Source organism: Dendrobium catenatum, unplaced genomic scaffold (genome assembly GCF_001605985.2).
Source record: "Dendrobium catenatum unplaced genomic scaffold, ASM160598v2 fragScaff_scaffold_1608, whole genome shotgun sequence".
NCBI classification, from domain to species: domain Eukaryota; kingdom Viridiplantae; phylum Streptophyta; class Magnoliopsida; order Asparagales; family Orchidaceae; genus Dendrobium; species Dendrobium catenatum.
Window position 1 is genome coordinate 947,960 of NW_021320070.1, and position 17,068 is coordinate 965,027.

At 32.5% G+C, this 17,068-nt stretch overlaps 1 protein-coding gene across 1 annotated transcript; it reads left to right on the plus strand.

Annotated features, from left to right (window-relative positions):
* The first annotated feature begins 591 nt into the window (after positions 1–591).
* On the plus strand, positions 592–1,281 carry LOC110113082. Its single transcript, XM_020845509.1, has one exon. The coding sequence runs from the start codon at positions 592–594 to the stop codon at positions 1,279–1,281; it is 690 nt and encodes a 229-aa protein (XP_020701168.1).
* Positions 1,282–17,068: the final 15,787 nt, after the last annotated feature.

Consider the following 17,068-nt stretch of genomic DNA (forward strand, 5'->3'; position numbering starts at 1 on the left):
AGAGGAATGCAAGGTTGCCAACTTGTATATAAAGGATCGGTAGAACTTGTAGTGTTAGTAATTTTATTATCTGGCGGGCAATTTCTGGTGGCGGGTTTGAAGATCGCTGATCGGAAGAAGGTATTCCGACCTTCTTTCGGTGTTGTAATGGCTTCTGGACGATCAACTGGATCTGATCGTGTGGTGAATAAAGGTGTTGTGATTAGAGAGGGTTTTCGACCTCTGCGTCGTCAAGATTTGAATCCTAAAGGTAAAGGTAAGAAACCTTTGCTTGAACGTTCTACAGGGGGAATCATTGATAATACTAGACCGTTGTTGGTATCTGAAAATTTGAATTTGGATACGTCATCGTCGGCGAAATTAGTCTTGAAAGTTAATAAGTCTCTATGTAACAAGGAGATTGTTACGGGTCGGAATTCAACGACCAATATTGAGATTCTGGATCAAGAAGTACCTAGAGATGTTGATTCTATGCAGGGGTGTGTTAATAAGGATGGAAATGGTGATAATGAAAATTCGAAAGATGAATTTGTTGAAGCTTGGAAGTAACCACAGCATATCAGGCTTTCTTTCAACGATGATATTGTTGAAATGTTGGATGATGGAGTTGCAGTCAAGTTAAATGCGGAAAAGGAGAATATGAATTCAAAGGTGCTGAAGTTTTTGCTAGTTGTTAAAGTCCTGGGCAACAAGATTTCTTTTCCTATGTGTAGTGTTGAATTGAGAAGACACTGGAACAAATTTGGGAATTTCCATATGACGTCGCTGGGTATGAACTGGATTCTTTGCTCTTTCATAAGTGAGGAGGCAATGGATGAAGTACTCAATGGTGGTCCATGGTATGTTGGAGGTTACATAGTGGGAATGGACAAATGGTCTACGTCTTTCAATCCCAATTCCTTCAACGGGATCACTGCTCCAGTCTGGATACGTCTCCCCTGTTTGCCTCTCTACTGTTGGGATGAAGAGAATATTACCCGAATTGCGTCAAAGATAGGAGTACCTATGTACGTGGATGGAAACTCTTTCAGATGGGGAAAACATGAGTTTGTACGTGTTTGTATAAGATTGAATCTTGAAAATAGCCTTCCTAAGGGTGTATGGATTGACGGCATTGCTGGAAGATTCTTTCAGCATATTGAATATGAGAAGATTGATATGCTCTGTTTTTATTGTGGTAAGGTGGGGCATGACAAGGATTTGTGTCCTGAAATTAAAAAGGTTGATGTGGCTGCTAAGGTGAGCATCAAGCAGGAAAATGTGGTTAGTATCCCCACATAGGAAAAAATTTCTGAACCAGAGTATGATCCGTGGATCCATGTGCGATTCAAAAATTGAATTTATAGAAATTATAGAGTTAGTAGAGAAGGAAGAAAATTAAGAATGGAGAAGACAGTTAACAGTAAGGTGTTGGTTGCAGATCATCAGGAGAAATTGGAAGCAAATTTTGTTTCTGTCCAGGATGAATTTCAGAAGGAAGTGGGCTCTGTTGTGGTTAATAACGATAAGGAGAATGAGGTCAATGTTTGAAGAAAAAAATAAGTTCCAAATTCTAATGAATGAGGTGGAAGAGGGAGAAGTTACGAATCAACACTTTGAAGGAAAATCTGAGGATTCAAGATTGTTAGAAGGAAATGTGAGTGATCAGAAGTCTGCTAGGGTATTCAACAGCAATTCGGTTAAGGTTAAGTTGGCTAAGGAATTGAGATCTTTGGGTCCGGTTGAGCCAGAGCATATGAATAAGAGAAGAGATGGGAAGGGCAATTTGATTGGCGGGGATGGTTCCCCTCTTGCTGATTAATGATGACTTTACTATTTTGGAACTGCAGGGGAGACATAAAGAGAGAGGCTTCGCTGTATTTGAAGGAATTTGTTAGGGAACATGAGGTCATTTTTATTGGCATTATGGAGACTAAGCTTAGTAATATTGATAGAAGAGATGTGGACTGCTTTATTGGGAGAGATTGGGATTTTTTTATCACCCTGCAGTGGGCTTGTCTGGGGGTATTCTGATTATTTGGAACAGGAACAAAGTTTCTTTTGTTGTTCAAGAAAGTTCTTCTCAAGCGGTTATTGGAGTTCTTTCTACTCCTTTGATGGGAGATTAGAAAGTGGCAGCAGTTTATGAGAGTAGATGTTGTGTGGAGAGAAGGGATCTTTGGAGTTTACTTGAGAAGAACATGGCCGGGTCGGGTCCTTCTTTAGTGGGGGGAGACTTTAATTGTACTCTTAAGAAGGAAGAGAAGAAGGGTGGGAAGAGGTTCATCTTTTCTAGGGGGCCTAGAGAGATGAAAAGTTTTATGACTAATTCTGATTTCTAAGATGCAGGTTTTATTGGACCAAGTTACTCTTGGTGTAATAATAAAGATGGTTACTCAAGGATTTGGGAGAGGCTTGATAGAAGCTTGCTGAATTCAGCCTCATTGCAATTGGTTCCTGCTGGAAGAGCAAGACATCTAGCTCGGGTGGCGTCGGATCATAGTCCGATTGTATATAGGATGGAAGCTTTGCATTCTACAAAGGACAGACACTTCAGATTTGAGGACACTTGGAGATCATATCCAGCTTCAAGAGGCATTGTTTACAACTCTTGGTTGAAGAAGGACTTTGGAGATGAGGTAGAGATTCTTCATATAAAGATTAGAAGGACTTTGAAGGCCCTATTCTTTTGGAATAGGAATAAATGCAAAGATCTTTGCAAGCTTAGAGATGAGTTAAAGAAGGACATTCTGGATTTACAATCCAAAGAGATGTCTGATGTGGATTTCTCGGTTGATGATTTGTGTATTCTTAGGCAAAAGGTGCATGAATTAAATGTTACTTTGAAGAGACTTGCAACATGGTGGAAGCAAAGGGCTAAGACTAGGTTGATTGAGGAAGGTGATATGAATTCTGCATTCTTTCATAACTTTGCATCTGCAAAAAGGAGTGGTAACTTGATTAAGCATATTAAGAATGGGGCAATCGGATAGTTGATGAGGAAGAACAAATTGAGCAGATTTTTCTACATTTTTTTGAAGAAAAGTGGAAGCACAAGAGTTGTCTTCTAACGGGTTGGCCAGAGATTGATACTTCATAGAGACTTAGTGAGTTGGATAGGAAGATGTTAGACTCTGAATTTGTGATGGAAGAGTGCAGGGTGGCTGTATTCCAGCAGGGAAACAACAAATCTCCAGGATCTGATGGTGTCACTTCTTCTTTCTTCAAGAGTTATTGGAACATTGTTGGAGAAACTACTTGGTTGGCTATCAAGAAGTTTTTTAGCACTGGTTTTATGCATAAAAATTGGAAAGGCACATTGATTGTGTTAATCCCCAAGGTGAATAATCTGATTGTCCCTTCAAATTTTCGACCCATTAGCCTTTGTCAAACTACATAAAAGATTGTAGCCTATATGCTTGTGAATAGACTTAAGAACCTCATGCATAAGATGATTTCTGAGGAGCATCTAGCTTTCACTCCAGGGAGATCGATGTCTGAGCATTGCATTCTTGCTCAAGAGATTTTCCATAAGTTTAAAACCTCAAGAAATAAAAAAGGATTAATGGCAGTGAAGCTTGATATGGAGCAGGTTTATGACAGCATGGGGTGGAGTACTTTGCAGAAAATCCTTGACTGGTATGGATTTCCTTTGGCTTTTTCTGGTTTTGTTATGGAATGTGTGTTGAATGTGAGGTTTGCCATTATCCTGAATGGGAAGAAGCTCAGATGGATAGAAGCTTGTAGTGGATTTTGTCAAGGTTGTCCATTGTCACCGTACTTGTTCATTATGTGTGCTCAACTCCTTTCTAATGCTTTGGTGCAAAGGGGTCATAGTTTGGGCATTCAGGTGGCTTCTAAGGGACCAAGAATTACTCATTTACTTTATACTGACGATGTTCTTATCTTCTCTCAAGCAACATGTGGATTGGCTAGACTTATGATGAAAATCATTCAGGAGTTTTGTAAGTGGACGGGTTTGAAGGTGAATTCTTACAAGCCTCAAATCCTATTTGGTAAAGCTGTTCGCAGAGCTAGAAAGAAGAGGTTGACAAAAATTCTCGATTTAAAGGCTGTCAATGGATTTCCAAGACATTTTGGCTCAGGTTATGGAGAAGCTAAATGTTTGGTTAAAGAAAACTTTATCTTTGGGAGGGAGAATTGTGCTTTTAAAATCCTCTTTATTAGCTTTTCCAAATTTCATTATTAAGCATTCGTTGGTTCCTAAAAAAGTGCTGCAGGAGATTGAGAAGTTGTGCAGGAATTTTGTTTGGCACAAATCAAATGGGGGAAGAGGATTACACTATGTTGCTTGGAATGAATTATGTAAGCCAAGAAGTGCTGGTGGTCTTGGTTTACAATCTTGTATCATTAAGAGTGGTACATTGAAAGCTAGACTTGCTTTGAATTACATTCAAAATCCCGAATCTCTGTTACACCGTTCTCCTAATGCCAAATAATCTGACAGTGTTCTGGATGGAACTTATAAACACAACTCTTCTAATGCTTGGAAGATTATGGTAGAAGGAGGAAAGTTTCTCAAGGATGTTGTTAAATGGAAAGTGGGCAATGGTAGGGAAATTGATGTTCTCGGTGACATCTAGATTCTTGACATGAGTTTTAACTCTTGGCCTACTTTTATTAATTGTGTTGATTTAGAAGGTATGAAAGTGCAGCAGCTGTTAAACAATGATGGAAGGTGGGATGACATGAAATTGAGTTTGTTCTTTCATGAGGATTTGGTATGGCTAATCAAGCAAGTTAAGGTAGACAGAGACGGTGGAAGGGATATGCTGGAACCAATTAAGAAGCTGTCGGGTTGTTCTGTTTTAGCCTTGGCTTTTGAAGCTGTGATGAGCAAGAGATACAATGCTCTTGATGATGGTTTTTATGATTGGCTAAGGAAGCTTAAACTCAACTTTAAGGTAGAATTGTTTTGGTGGAGGCTGAGTAAATTTGATATCCCATCTAACTCTTTCCTTAAATTCAGAAGATTGGCTACTAGTGATTCTTGTGCTAGAGGCTGCTGTGAAGCTAAAAACTATGAACATATTGTGGTTCGCTGCAAGTTTTTTAATGAAATTATTTCCAAAATCAGAGAGTGGGGATTTGCTATAAACATTTTTCATACTCTTGATGAATGTTTAATGGAACTTAGACGCCAATCTAGCAGCAATCCAGGAATGGTTAGATTGTACTACACCACGGTTTTTTTGAATTGGAAGAACCGTAATCTTGTCAAGCATGGGAAATCATCAATTTCTGCCTCTATGGTTGCTGTAAATGTGATTAATTACATTCAACAAACTATGAAGATGACTGATTGGCATTTGGAGGAGAGCTTGAATAATAAGCTTTACTTTCTTAATGACTTTAATAAAATCATTTTTCACCATGTAAGTAGGAATTGTAACAAAGTAGCTGATTTTTGTGCTACTTTGGCTTTAATGGCAATTTTTTGTTTGATAGTTCTTCTTTTGGTCGTTTACCATCCACCTTGATGGATTTGATCAAGAACGACGGCTACCCTTTTATCAATTGTAAGTAGTTTCCTTTGGTTCTTTTTATAATGCAAATTTGCAAATTTCAAAAACAAAAAAGAAAGAAAGTAAGTTTATTATCTTGATGTGATTTCATAGGCCTCCTAGGTAGAGGAAGAGAAATATCTGTGTGAAGTTATTTGAGTTGAACATATTTTGGCAAGTGGTGGATCTCAAGGGAGAAGAACCTCCTTCTATGGTGCTAGCAGTTGTTGTCGAGTCTTTCGTAGGAGTTGAAGGATCACATTTTGATATTCTTCCATCTTTCGGATACGCTCTTCTAGGGAAGGTCTTGAATCTCCTTCTCCAACAACACTTTGCCCCTAGGATAAAAAGAGGTAGATACTTGGAATCTATTATTTATAAATTATTTCTTAGATTGGTGGGTGTTGGAGCGGGAGGCTCCAAAGAAATGATTGTTATGCTTATTGGTCGTTAAAGAAATATGTAGAATTATGGTATTGTTCACACAGACAATGCCAAACTATTGTGGGCTATAATATACATTGTGATAGAGTTAGAAAATTTTTTATCTCAACATTGTATGGTATCCAGCACACAAAAAAAGAAATATATAGCACAAAAATGTTTACATGGAAACCTTGGAAAAGGAAAAAATAGTAGGGCCACACCCACTTGAAAGGATTCCATTAGTGTTTGCATAAATTATAAGTGGCTAACTCTTCCTTGAAATTTAGGATGATAATATTACAATAAGTAACTCCCAGGTATAAATTAAGTTATAAATAGAGATAAAAAATAATATGACCTTTGGTGGTAGGGTGGAAATTTGGTGTCAGTCGGCTGTCGGAAAGAACTCTAGCATCAGTCAACAGTTACGTAGAACTCAAATATAATTTAGCGATCAAGTGAAACTTCAGTGTCAGCCGGTGGCAAACCAAGATTTCAACATTATTTAGTGATCAGGCATAACTCAAGCGTCGATCAGCTATTGTGTGGAAGTTTGGAGGTGGTCGAGGAGGTGTCTGGTGGCAAGAAAACTCTATTCATTCTCTTCTCTTCTTTCTCGGGTCCCCTCTCATGAGAAATGAGGGGTCTATTTATAGTTTTCTATGATTGGCATGGAAAAAAAATAAGAGGAAGATCAAGGGTAAATTGGGAGCTATTTGAATGGACGGCCAATGTTGAATCCGTTAATCATGGACCGTTTATTAAGCGATTAAATATCTTAATGATATCAAAATTCCTCAATCTTGGGCTCATTGGATTTGTGTCATTGAGCCACTCAATTCGACTATAAGCACATCAGTTTTGAAAACTATTTAATAATCCAAATTATGGATTGAACCTTCCTAATGTTCTTTGGGTCTTCGATTTGAACCCATTTGGGCTCGAATTGAGTCAAACAATATGGTTTGGTTCATAATTATGAGACAATTTATTCGACTATAAGTTTGTTGAAATTAGAGTTCATATGGTTCTGCTTTAATTTTGAAGCTTCAAACTTGATTTTTCCTTGAGATTCATGCCCAATCTAGAAAAATTGTTTGATGATATATCAATTATTAATTTATTTTTAATGAGAATTAGAGGTATTCATGCTCAATTTTTATTACTTAATAAAAAATTTATATTATTAAAAAATATTGTTGAATAGAAAGAAACAAATATGAAAAAAATTTAAATTCTTGTATACAAAAAATTAAATAAAAAGCTTAGAATAATAATAAGAAACAATCAAAGATTGAAACAATAAAAACCTTAGTGGAAGGGACTCATAATGGTCAATACTCCATCAAAAAAAAAAAAAAAAGGAATAAATACCTTGAATTGCTAGATTCGACAATCCAAATCATGAACTGTTTGTCGAGCCAACCCTCCTAGGATAAACATAAATTACACAAAGCCTTTGTTTGATGGAAACGACCTTCCAAATTTCAGAAACTGGTTGCCAGACAAACCCTTCATGTAACTAACTCCAGTTAAAATATAATTCCACTTGTTTATTCATCATAGGCCCTTTTCCCAATAGCCAAAAGCCAATTAACATCGAAGTGCAATGCAACTAACAAATTCTCTTAGATAACCAAAGGAAACACAAAATTACTAAAAGCACCATTACAAAACCAAAGCCAACAAAAAAATATCCATATATAAAAATCCTAAAAAAAAAATGCTTAATAACATGAAAAGATATCCTAGAAGCAATTTTTTTTAGAATTGCATTCCTAATAAGCTTAACCATAGTTGCTACATAATGAATATTATCCGAAAATCTTATATAATTTCATTCTCTCCATAACAAATATAAAGTGTAGCAAGAACTAAGAGAATTTTTTTTTTGCATCATTCTCCAAATTTGAGATATAAATAAAGTCTAAGAATAGTATGAAAGTAGGCCTAAGAATAAAGTGATGTAATCCAAGCTCCAATTAGAAATAATGAAGAAGGAGAAATCAAACTCAAAGAAGAGGTGGTTGTGAGTTTCCTATGCCATAGTACATAAAACATAAGTTTGAGTAAAATTTAAATTTCTATTTGCAAAAATATATGCATTTTTCAACCCTTTCAACAAAGTCATCTAATACTAACAAGAAAAATGTGTAGCAACCCTCATATGCCTTATAAAAGAACATCATTCCATCTAAGTAAAATCTTCATAAAAAGTAGCATTCAAAATCTTAAAAGTTGGATAAATACCACACCCCAAGAGATACAAGTTGTAGATTGATTAGAAATGGTGATATTGGAGACAGCCAAAGAATAGGAGTAGAAAAAGTGTTCGAAAAATATCAACCAACTAAAGTTATCAGATCTCTCTTAGAGGCCAAATATAAAGAAGAACTAATATAGGAATTTAGCATCTCATATAAGGCTTTTCCTCCAAACCAAGGATCCTTATAGTGGGAAAGAGAGCTATTATCATTAATAATAAGAGACCTTGCTCTTAATATTCCTAGCAATAAAGTAGATGCGTTTCCAAAAAATGGATGCTTTTTTTAGCAGGAGGATTCCAAATAGGAGAGCATTTATACTTAACCCAGCTAGACAATAAACAATTACATTTAAAATTTTCCACAAAATGGAATAACTAAAAGCAAAATATAAAGAATTGGGATCAGGAATGCACAATCCCCAAAACACTTAGGCCAGCACACCTCATTCTAAGAAAAATAATAAATTTTTCATATATTAACATCCTTAAAAAAATTAAAGCAGACCTTTCTAATAAATTTCCTACTAGAGTTTGGCAGTATAAGACCCCTAATCTAATAAGAGATAGTATTACTAATAGAGAACTGGAGAAATTAAATCCTTTTAGCTAAAGAAAGAATGTTAACTTTCTAATTAATATGAAGTTTAGTAATTTACTGAGCAAAGGTTAAAAATCAGTGGAAATGAACCTTTTAGAAGAGATAGGCAACCTATGGAAATTAACAGGGTTATGAGCAATAGGGATATTCAAAACTTGACAAATATTATCAGACATAGAATAACCTTTGGAAAAGATAGCCAATTTTTTATTAAAATTGACGAAATTCCCAAAACAAAGAGAGAAAGGCTTTAAAATATCTTTTAACCTTTTAGTATTAGAAATTCTAAAGACAAGGACATCATCTGCATCGAGTCAGTGTGAAATATAATTATCACCAGCATCTATTCCCTCAAAATGAACATAAAAAGTCTTATCATCTAAAAATTAGATAAGCCATCCATCTTGATGCAAATAAAATATGAAGATAGAGGGAAACCCTGAAAAGACAAGAAGATGAGCTAAAAGACCCATCTAAATAACAATTAACAACCACAGAGAAAAACTATCTTCAATACAACCCTTAACCCAAGAAATGAAGATGTTAGAAAAGCCATATTGATACAAACTAGTTAAAAAACAAAAATCTATGAAGACACTATCAAAAGCCTTACAAATATATAGCTTAGCATAAACGTACTTAATTTAGCCTCACTATTAAAGTCCTTCAACATTTCATAAGCAAGAAGAATATTATAGAAGAAATCCTATTTTTTATAAGTCCTATCTTTCTAGGATTAATTATAAAAGGATTAATATTTTTCCTATGATTGGCCAATATTTTAACTACAATTTTATAAAAAGCATTGCATAAATATATTGTTCTATAATAAGTAATAAGAGAATCATGAATATATTTTTTTGAATTGAAGCAATCGTAGAGGCTATTACAACTTTAGACATATAACTTATAGAGAAATAATGCATAACAACTTTTAAAAAATAGAACCCAAAATCTCCCAATAATTCTTACAGAATTCAAAAGTAAAGCGATATAATAGAGGATAACAGAGAAGAGAATACCACCTTCTTAATTTTGTTCAAGGGATATAAGAGTTGTTAAATATGGTAGGAGTTCATTTGGAATATTTCTCCCAACTAGAATATATTTAGAAGAAGCAAGAGTAGGCTTAGAAAAATTAAAAAGCCTTTTAAAGTGTTGAATAAAAGCAAAATAAATGTCTTTAGGGGTAGAGACCAACGCACTAGAAGAAGAAATAACCTTGATACTACTTCTATTTTTCCTTACACAAATTCTAGAATAAAGAAAGTCTAAATCATCTTCTCCACATGAAAGCCATCTTTATTGAGATCTCTAAATAAACCAAGAATCCCATAAAGACATATTATGATTGAGAAGGGAATTCACCTCCTTTAAATAATTATTTAGCTGCTTATCAAGAAGGGTAATTTGAATATTCTACAATATAAGACTTTGATTCTAATGTAGAGAATCAATAAAGGCAGATAAAATCATAGAGGCGACCCAAGGCTGAGCCTTAATTTTTTTTTGACCCTATGAAACCTAGAATAAAGATCATTAATTGGGATGCCAATAGGAGAAACAACAAAATTTAAATAAATAAATGCTAAAACTCAAATTGTTACACAAAAAAATTATAAAATGGAATATATGCCTAAGATTAGAAATTTTTTATTAAAAAGAATAAAAGAGAGTGATTAGAGAAACTTGGCTTTTCTGCATAATAATATGAAGAAGGAAAAGAATACACCCGATAACCATTCATCAAGACCCTATAAAGTTTAATATGAATAGGAAAATCACTCTTTTGATTAAACCTGGAATAAACTACCTAATAGAGAATAGATCTTGAACTCTAATATTTAAAAAAATATTAATAAAGTCCTACAAAATATTAAAATTAATGATATTCCCTCTAAAATTTTCACCTAAAAACATATAGTAGTTGAATTCTCCTAATAGAACCCAGGGAGTGGTAATAATAATAAACAAATTAAGAATATCCTTTCAGAAATTTAATATCTCAGCTAGTGAATTAGAAGCATAAACTATAGTTATAAGGAAGGAATAAGAAGAGCTAACCATCAATGAGCTATGAATAAGTTAACTAGTAGAAAAAATGGACAAGAAAGAAATACAAGAAGCATTCCATTTTAGCCAAATCCTACCAAGATCAGAGAAATTAAAAGTATTACAACTTGCTTCAATCTAAAGGACCCTATGTACAGAATGATCTTCCACCAAAATATTAGCTTTGGCTTCAAGAAGAATACAAAGAAATTCCATATTGAAATAGAGGCTAGATCTTTATAGGAGTAAACCTTTTCTAGAATATTAAAACCCTCTAACATTTCAGAAGATAATATTAGAAAAAACAAACATTAAGACTTAAGAGAAAATTTTGATGCATTCCTAATATTCTTTACTATAATAGACTAACTTGACATAATGGGAAACATTAATACAATTTTTTCAAGCAATTTGATAACTTAAGAAAGATGAGAATTAATTAAAGTATGCTGAGATTCACCACTCTATTTCTTAAGAGAGGATATAACCAGTCCTCAGAACCTAAAATTTGTTTAAAGAATAGTTTTTTAATGGTGAGTTTATATAAGGAGGTATACTAAGGGGATCTATAGTGGCAAAATCATCAGTAGGTAAATTCAAATTAGCATTTATAGTTTTCACACACAAAGAAGAAGCATCCTAAGGCTAATTAATAAAATTAACTAGAAAACTAGGAGAACATTATAGTCCTTTCAAGCATTTTTATCTATAGTTGAAGAAGAAATAGTAAAATTAGAGATTTTAGAAGCATAAGGCCAAGGAGGAAGGGAAGGATGGAAAGGGGCCATCTTGGCCTTTATTGTTTCTCTTCTACCCTTAGTGGGATTATTCAAAATAGTAAATGAATGAGGATTAGTGTGACAAAAAGAGGGAGAATGAACTATCATACCATAACTTGAACATGGAACAAATTTCTAATCATTCATGACTTTCAATAAAAAAAAATTACCAACAATAAAAACATTAATTTCTTCCATAAGTGGTTACTCTTTGTTAACTAGAACAAAAATAAGAGAATAAATAAATTGCTTTTGCTCATCTTTAAGATAATCTATACCAATAGGGACTCCAACAAAACTAGCAATTTTTTAAATACCCTCTAGTTCATGTGGATAAATTTTTAGTTCATTTGCCACATGATTTAATTTAGAATATTTATTTATTCTATTTTACAAAAAAAATTATTATATCATCCTAAAGAATAGACTAATGATTCACTATTATTTTTAAAAGAGAAACTTAAATTATTTTTATAATCAAATATAACATAAGAAATATTTAACTCATCCGTAAGGATAAAAGGAATATTTACTTATAATTTTATTCATGAAATAAAATCAATGAATATTTTTTTTTCATAATCAAATAGAATAAGAAATATTCAATTCATTCCCAAAGTTAAAAAATAATATTCACATATCTCTTTGATTATGAAACTAAACTAATATTTAAAGCTTAGGTCTACATACATATATATTCCCCTATCTTTGAAAAGAGCTAAGATAAGATTCATTTTAATTGTGGTTTCTAGATTTCCTGTAAGGAAAAGTCCCTATAGTTAATTACATATCTTAAGAGAATACTCTTAATTAATGTGAAGAATAAAATTTATATTAATTTAAAGAAAGGCTTAAGCTATCAAGATTTCAACATATACAAGCTTTAGATTGTAAATCATTGACTTGGATTTGAAATTTAGATTTAGATCTTCAATTTTAGATTTTAGAATTTATAATTATATAATATTAAAAGAATGTTCGAAGATTGAAGGGAGTATACATTATAGACTTACACATTCCTAAAGTGAGCTTCCAGCTGATAATCCTATGCATAATCAATCACTATATGAATGCAAGATTAGATAGGCTATATCCTAATAATCAGGGAAATATGATTTAGAAAATTTTATTTAGGACTATGCAATAAGTTCATGATCATTGAACTTATTGAACCTAAATAACTTCAAGATGTTCTATTGAATTAAAAAGGATAATGATCTTCGAAGAAAAAATAATAATTTTCTTTTGAAACCTATACATATATATAAGTAAGCATTTTTAAATCTTTTAGAGCTCTTAATAGTGTACAATTCAATCTAACTATATGTGCATATAAAAGATTTATATTTGTTTTTACACTTACATCACTACCCATGTACATCTTATTTTGTAAGAAAATTAAAAGAATATATTATATATAAAAGAAATATACTTATATCATTAACTATGGGTGTATATAGGAAAGTAAAGTTTCCTAAAAGCTTACTTTAAATATGCACCAACAAAATTTTAAATATGACATCTAGAGTCCATAAAATAAAAATTCAAATATTAGTAACCTCCAAGCATGGCACTCCATAATCATACCAAACCAAATCATCAACCTAGTTTAGGATAAAGTTGATTTTCCTAACAATCCATCTAAGTGTTTGTATAAGACTATGTGGCTTTGATATATCCTTGGCTTTATCATTTCAAATAATCTATAATTGACCTATTTTTAAGGTAATTGAAGGTTTATTTGAATTCTAGTGTTTATTCATTTAAATGTTTCAAGGTTATTTTAGGGGAGTTTTTTTTTTAGTTAAAACCCACCAAGGGGCCTACGCGTTAAATAAGACAAAAATTATAGAGTCCTTACCAGGGACCTTTAGCTGCCTACTGCTTTAAAGAGATATAGAAAAACCCAATAAAAATCCTAAGAGCCCTGTCCCTTATGCTAACAAGTACAAAGAAACCTACTATAGCATTGGGTTAAATCGGTGCAAGTCTTCCATAGATAATTTCTCCATCTCATGAGCAAAATTTTTTAGGGTGATTCAGCATCGTGGTGCCACTATGTCATTACAATAATGAACTATAATTTGAGCTGTGGCACTTCTAGAGCTAAGATGCTTCAAAGGTTAATGTTGAGGATTTGTCAATTTATAGAACTCATACCACCTAATGCACCAAATTACAGTACTACGGCAGTTTTATAATGCACTGCTCAAAGGCCTATTATTATGGTTTTGAAAAATTCTTAAACTCAATCTCCCTCGATGCTCTATAAGTGGCTCCTGGTCTTATTTGGCTGTTACAGTGCTCGAACAAATTTAATATTTCAAGCCCTTTTGACTCAAAATTTATGTACAACTTCAACTAAAATAAAGAATTTTGTAGGGATATATGCACAAAATAATTATATAATGTTTACTAAATAAAATTCTCTGATCTTAAGCTATTTCTTGTGCTTAAGCAATGTGCTTGAACTTTGATCAATTAATCTCTTACAATAAATTAGCAAGCTCGAAATGATAAAAATTTAAGAAAATATTTCATAATTTTATGTTAAATATAGGGAGCTAATGTTTGGAAATTTTAACTAAAATAATCATTAGAAAACATCTTAAATAATCATTTTTATTAATATCCATATTTAAATTAACCTACGACATATGTATGTGCAGTGGTTAACTACATTGTTAAGTTGAATGATTTATCATTAAGGAATGTTCATATTGAACTTAACTTCACAATTAGTTTATGAACATTGTCATATATTAGTGTTTTTACACTTCCCTTGTTATTTTGTTATTTAGGGATGGAGCTCTTGGGTACAAATTTATGATTTTTCAATACTAATTCTTCTTTTAAATTTTTGTTTCATTTTATTTTCTTCTTTTTCTCATTTTATTTTTACTTTATGGAGTACCGTAGTAATAATATAAAATAAATGATTGCTTCATCACTTAAAGTAACCTAAATGGATTTAATTAAGGGTTCTTATTAGATTTTTTAATGCAATGCTTTATTTATAAAGAATTTTAATAATTATTCTGAGTATCACCTTTTCTAGGAGTAGTCAAATAATTTCTAACTAGTAGTAAAGTGCTTTGGTGTTTGTTGATTATATTATTTGGTGAGATCAAAACTCTAAATCAATATTTCAATTTTTTTTTTCAAATCCATGGATTCCATTTTGAGATCTATATCCAATTATGCATTATACTTTGGCATGGTAATCATATACAAAACCCTAAATCAACTATCTAATAATCTCCCAATGATTATTATTTGTTCAATGATTTTTAAATATTTATTAATCATAAAGCCCTCAATCATCATAAAATTTAAATCAATAATCAACCATGAATCAAATTTACTTTAAATCTAATTTAAATTCTAGTGATAAAAATGTAGTGTTCAAATCCAATACTTAAAGCCCTTGGATTTTTCCCTTTCTCCAAACAATTTTTGATGGATTCAAAACCCTAGGAAAAGCCTTTGGAAGAATTATTTATCATTCACACGTACCTCTAGAATTTACTTATTCATTTTGGAAGATTTCTTGGCCTTCTAAACCATAAAACCAAATCATATTCTCTAAGTATTCAAAACCTTTAAATATTTCTAGCCTGCGCAACTAAATAAGGAATCTTGATGAAAACTATCTTGAAATCCCTTAAAAACTCATTAAACTTGTTCATAATTATCATTTAATTTATTTGAACTAATTTGAGTTCTTGGTTGACCATAGTTGACCTATTTGACCCGTGGACCCTTTTTAAATATAAACCCTTCATATGTATGGATCATATTCAACTATTCAATCTAAGGCCTATACTCTTTACCTACTCATATGGAAATCATTCATGATCATGCATAGATCATATAAAACCCTTAAATGGGCTAAGTTGACTACCATTGGTTGCTTTGAACACTAAAGAGACAATTGAACCATATTACCCTAAATTATCTATGGAAGCTTACTCAATCTTCACCACAGCACCCGAAATACTCTTAAACCTAAATCATAAATTCTTAAATCTAAATGAACCTTTGGTGGAGTATTATGACCATGGTTGACCATGAAGATATTAAACCTTAAAACCATAAATTTAACTTTTAAATAAACCACAACATAGCTCAACATTAAAAAATAAAAAAAATAATAAAAAAACAACATAGCTCAACCTTGTTATTATCTAAGATAACTTACAACAAATTACAAATATCATTTGAAGTGGATTGGACCCATGTCTAAGCCTTGGTGATGCTTCATTAAGCATATCAACCTAGGTTAATCAAATTAACCCTTAAGCACTTGAAAATGCATTTCATATATGTAGATTATGCCAAGATCTACATTCATTTCCAATAAGTTCTATATGTCATTTGAAATGAGTTGGACCTAAAATGAACTGTGGTCAACTCTGGTTGTAAAAGTCAACCCAGGTGGAAAAAATTAACCTTACATAATATAAAATAAAAATTAAATGCTCTTGGTCAATCCAAGGCACCTAAACCCTATTGGATTATCCATGGCATAGTAAAGGATCAACCTCACCCAATTGGGCTAACCCAAGTTGCCAACATGAGTATTCCTTGAACTAAAACCCAACCTACATTAAATTGGCTCTAGATAATAGTTGCATTAGGTGATCTTTGATCATATGAAACTACATTGGTTATCCCAACCAATGACCTAACATGGGTCAGCAATTTGGCTGAACCAAACAATCAAAATCTCAAATCACAAAACCATCTTCAAACTTAAGCTAACCCAAGCCCTACATTCACATGCATTATTCTCTAGAACCTTGGTTCAACCAACTCAGGCCAGGTGGTGGGTGGAAGTTGCTATAAAATCTAAGAATAGTCAGCAATTAGCATAGGTTCTAGTTTAATTACCCAACCAAATGCACACATGAGCTCAAACCTTCCAAAAATAAATTTTTAAACCCTATTTGCCCGTCCTCAATCATTTTTGCTACTTTACATGGAAATATATTACCAAAATTAATACAATATTTTGATTAGCAAGCCCTATAAATACTCTCAATTTTTATATTGAGAGGTTCTTATATTTCATTTTAAAATAATCTCTAGTGCATGAGATTTTGATTCATTGCTTCCTAGTCCATTCATTAGAGGTTTTGGGTTTGTTCACATATGCTCCGGTGAATCTGAACCCATCAAGATTAAAATTATGATCCATCAATCCATGCCCTCTGAAACCTAAATAAAACATGTTACTTAGGATTAGATGAACTCAACACAATCTTTATTAGATCTAATTGACCACTACAAAGAGGAAAGGCTCAATCCCAATCCTTTTTTTCTTAGTGTTTGGTCAGGTTTAAAGATAATTCAATTCATGGAAATCAAATGGTTGGATTGAATGTTCTCATCTTGATCTTACTCTAATAAATCAGAGTGAAATCCATAGATTTGATCTCTT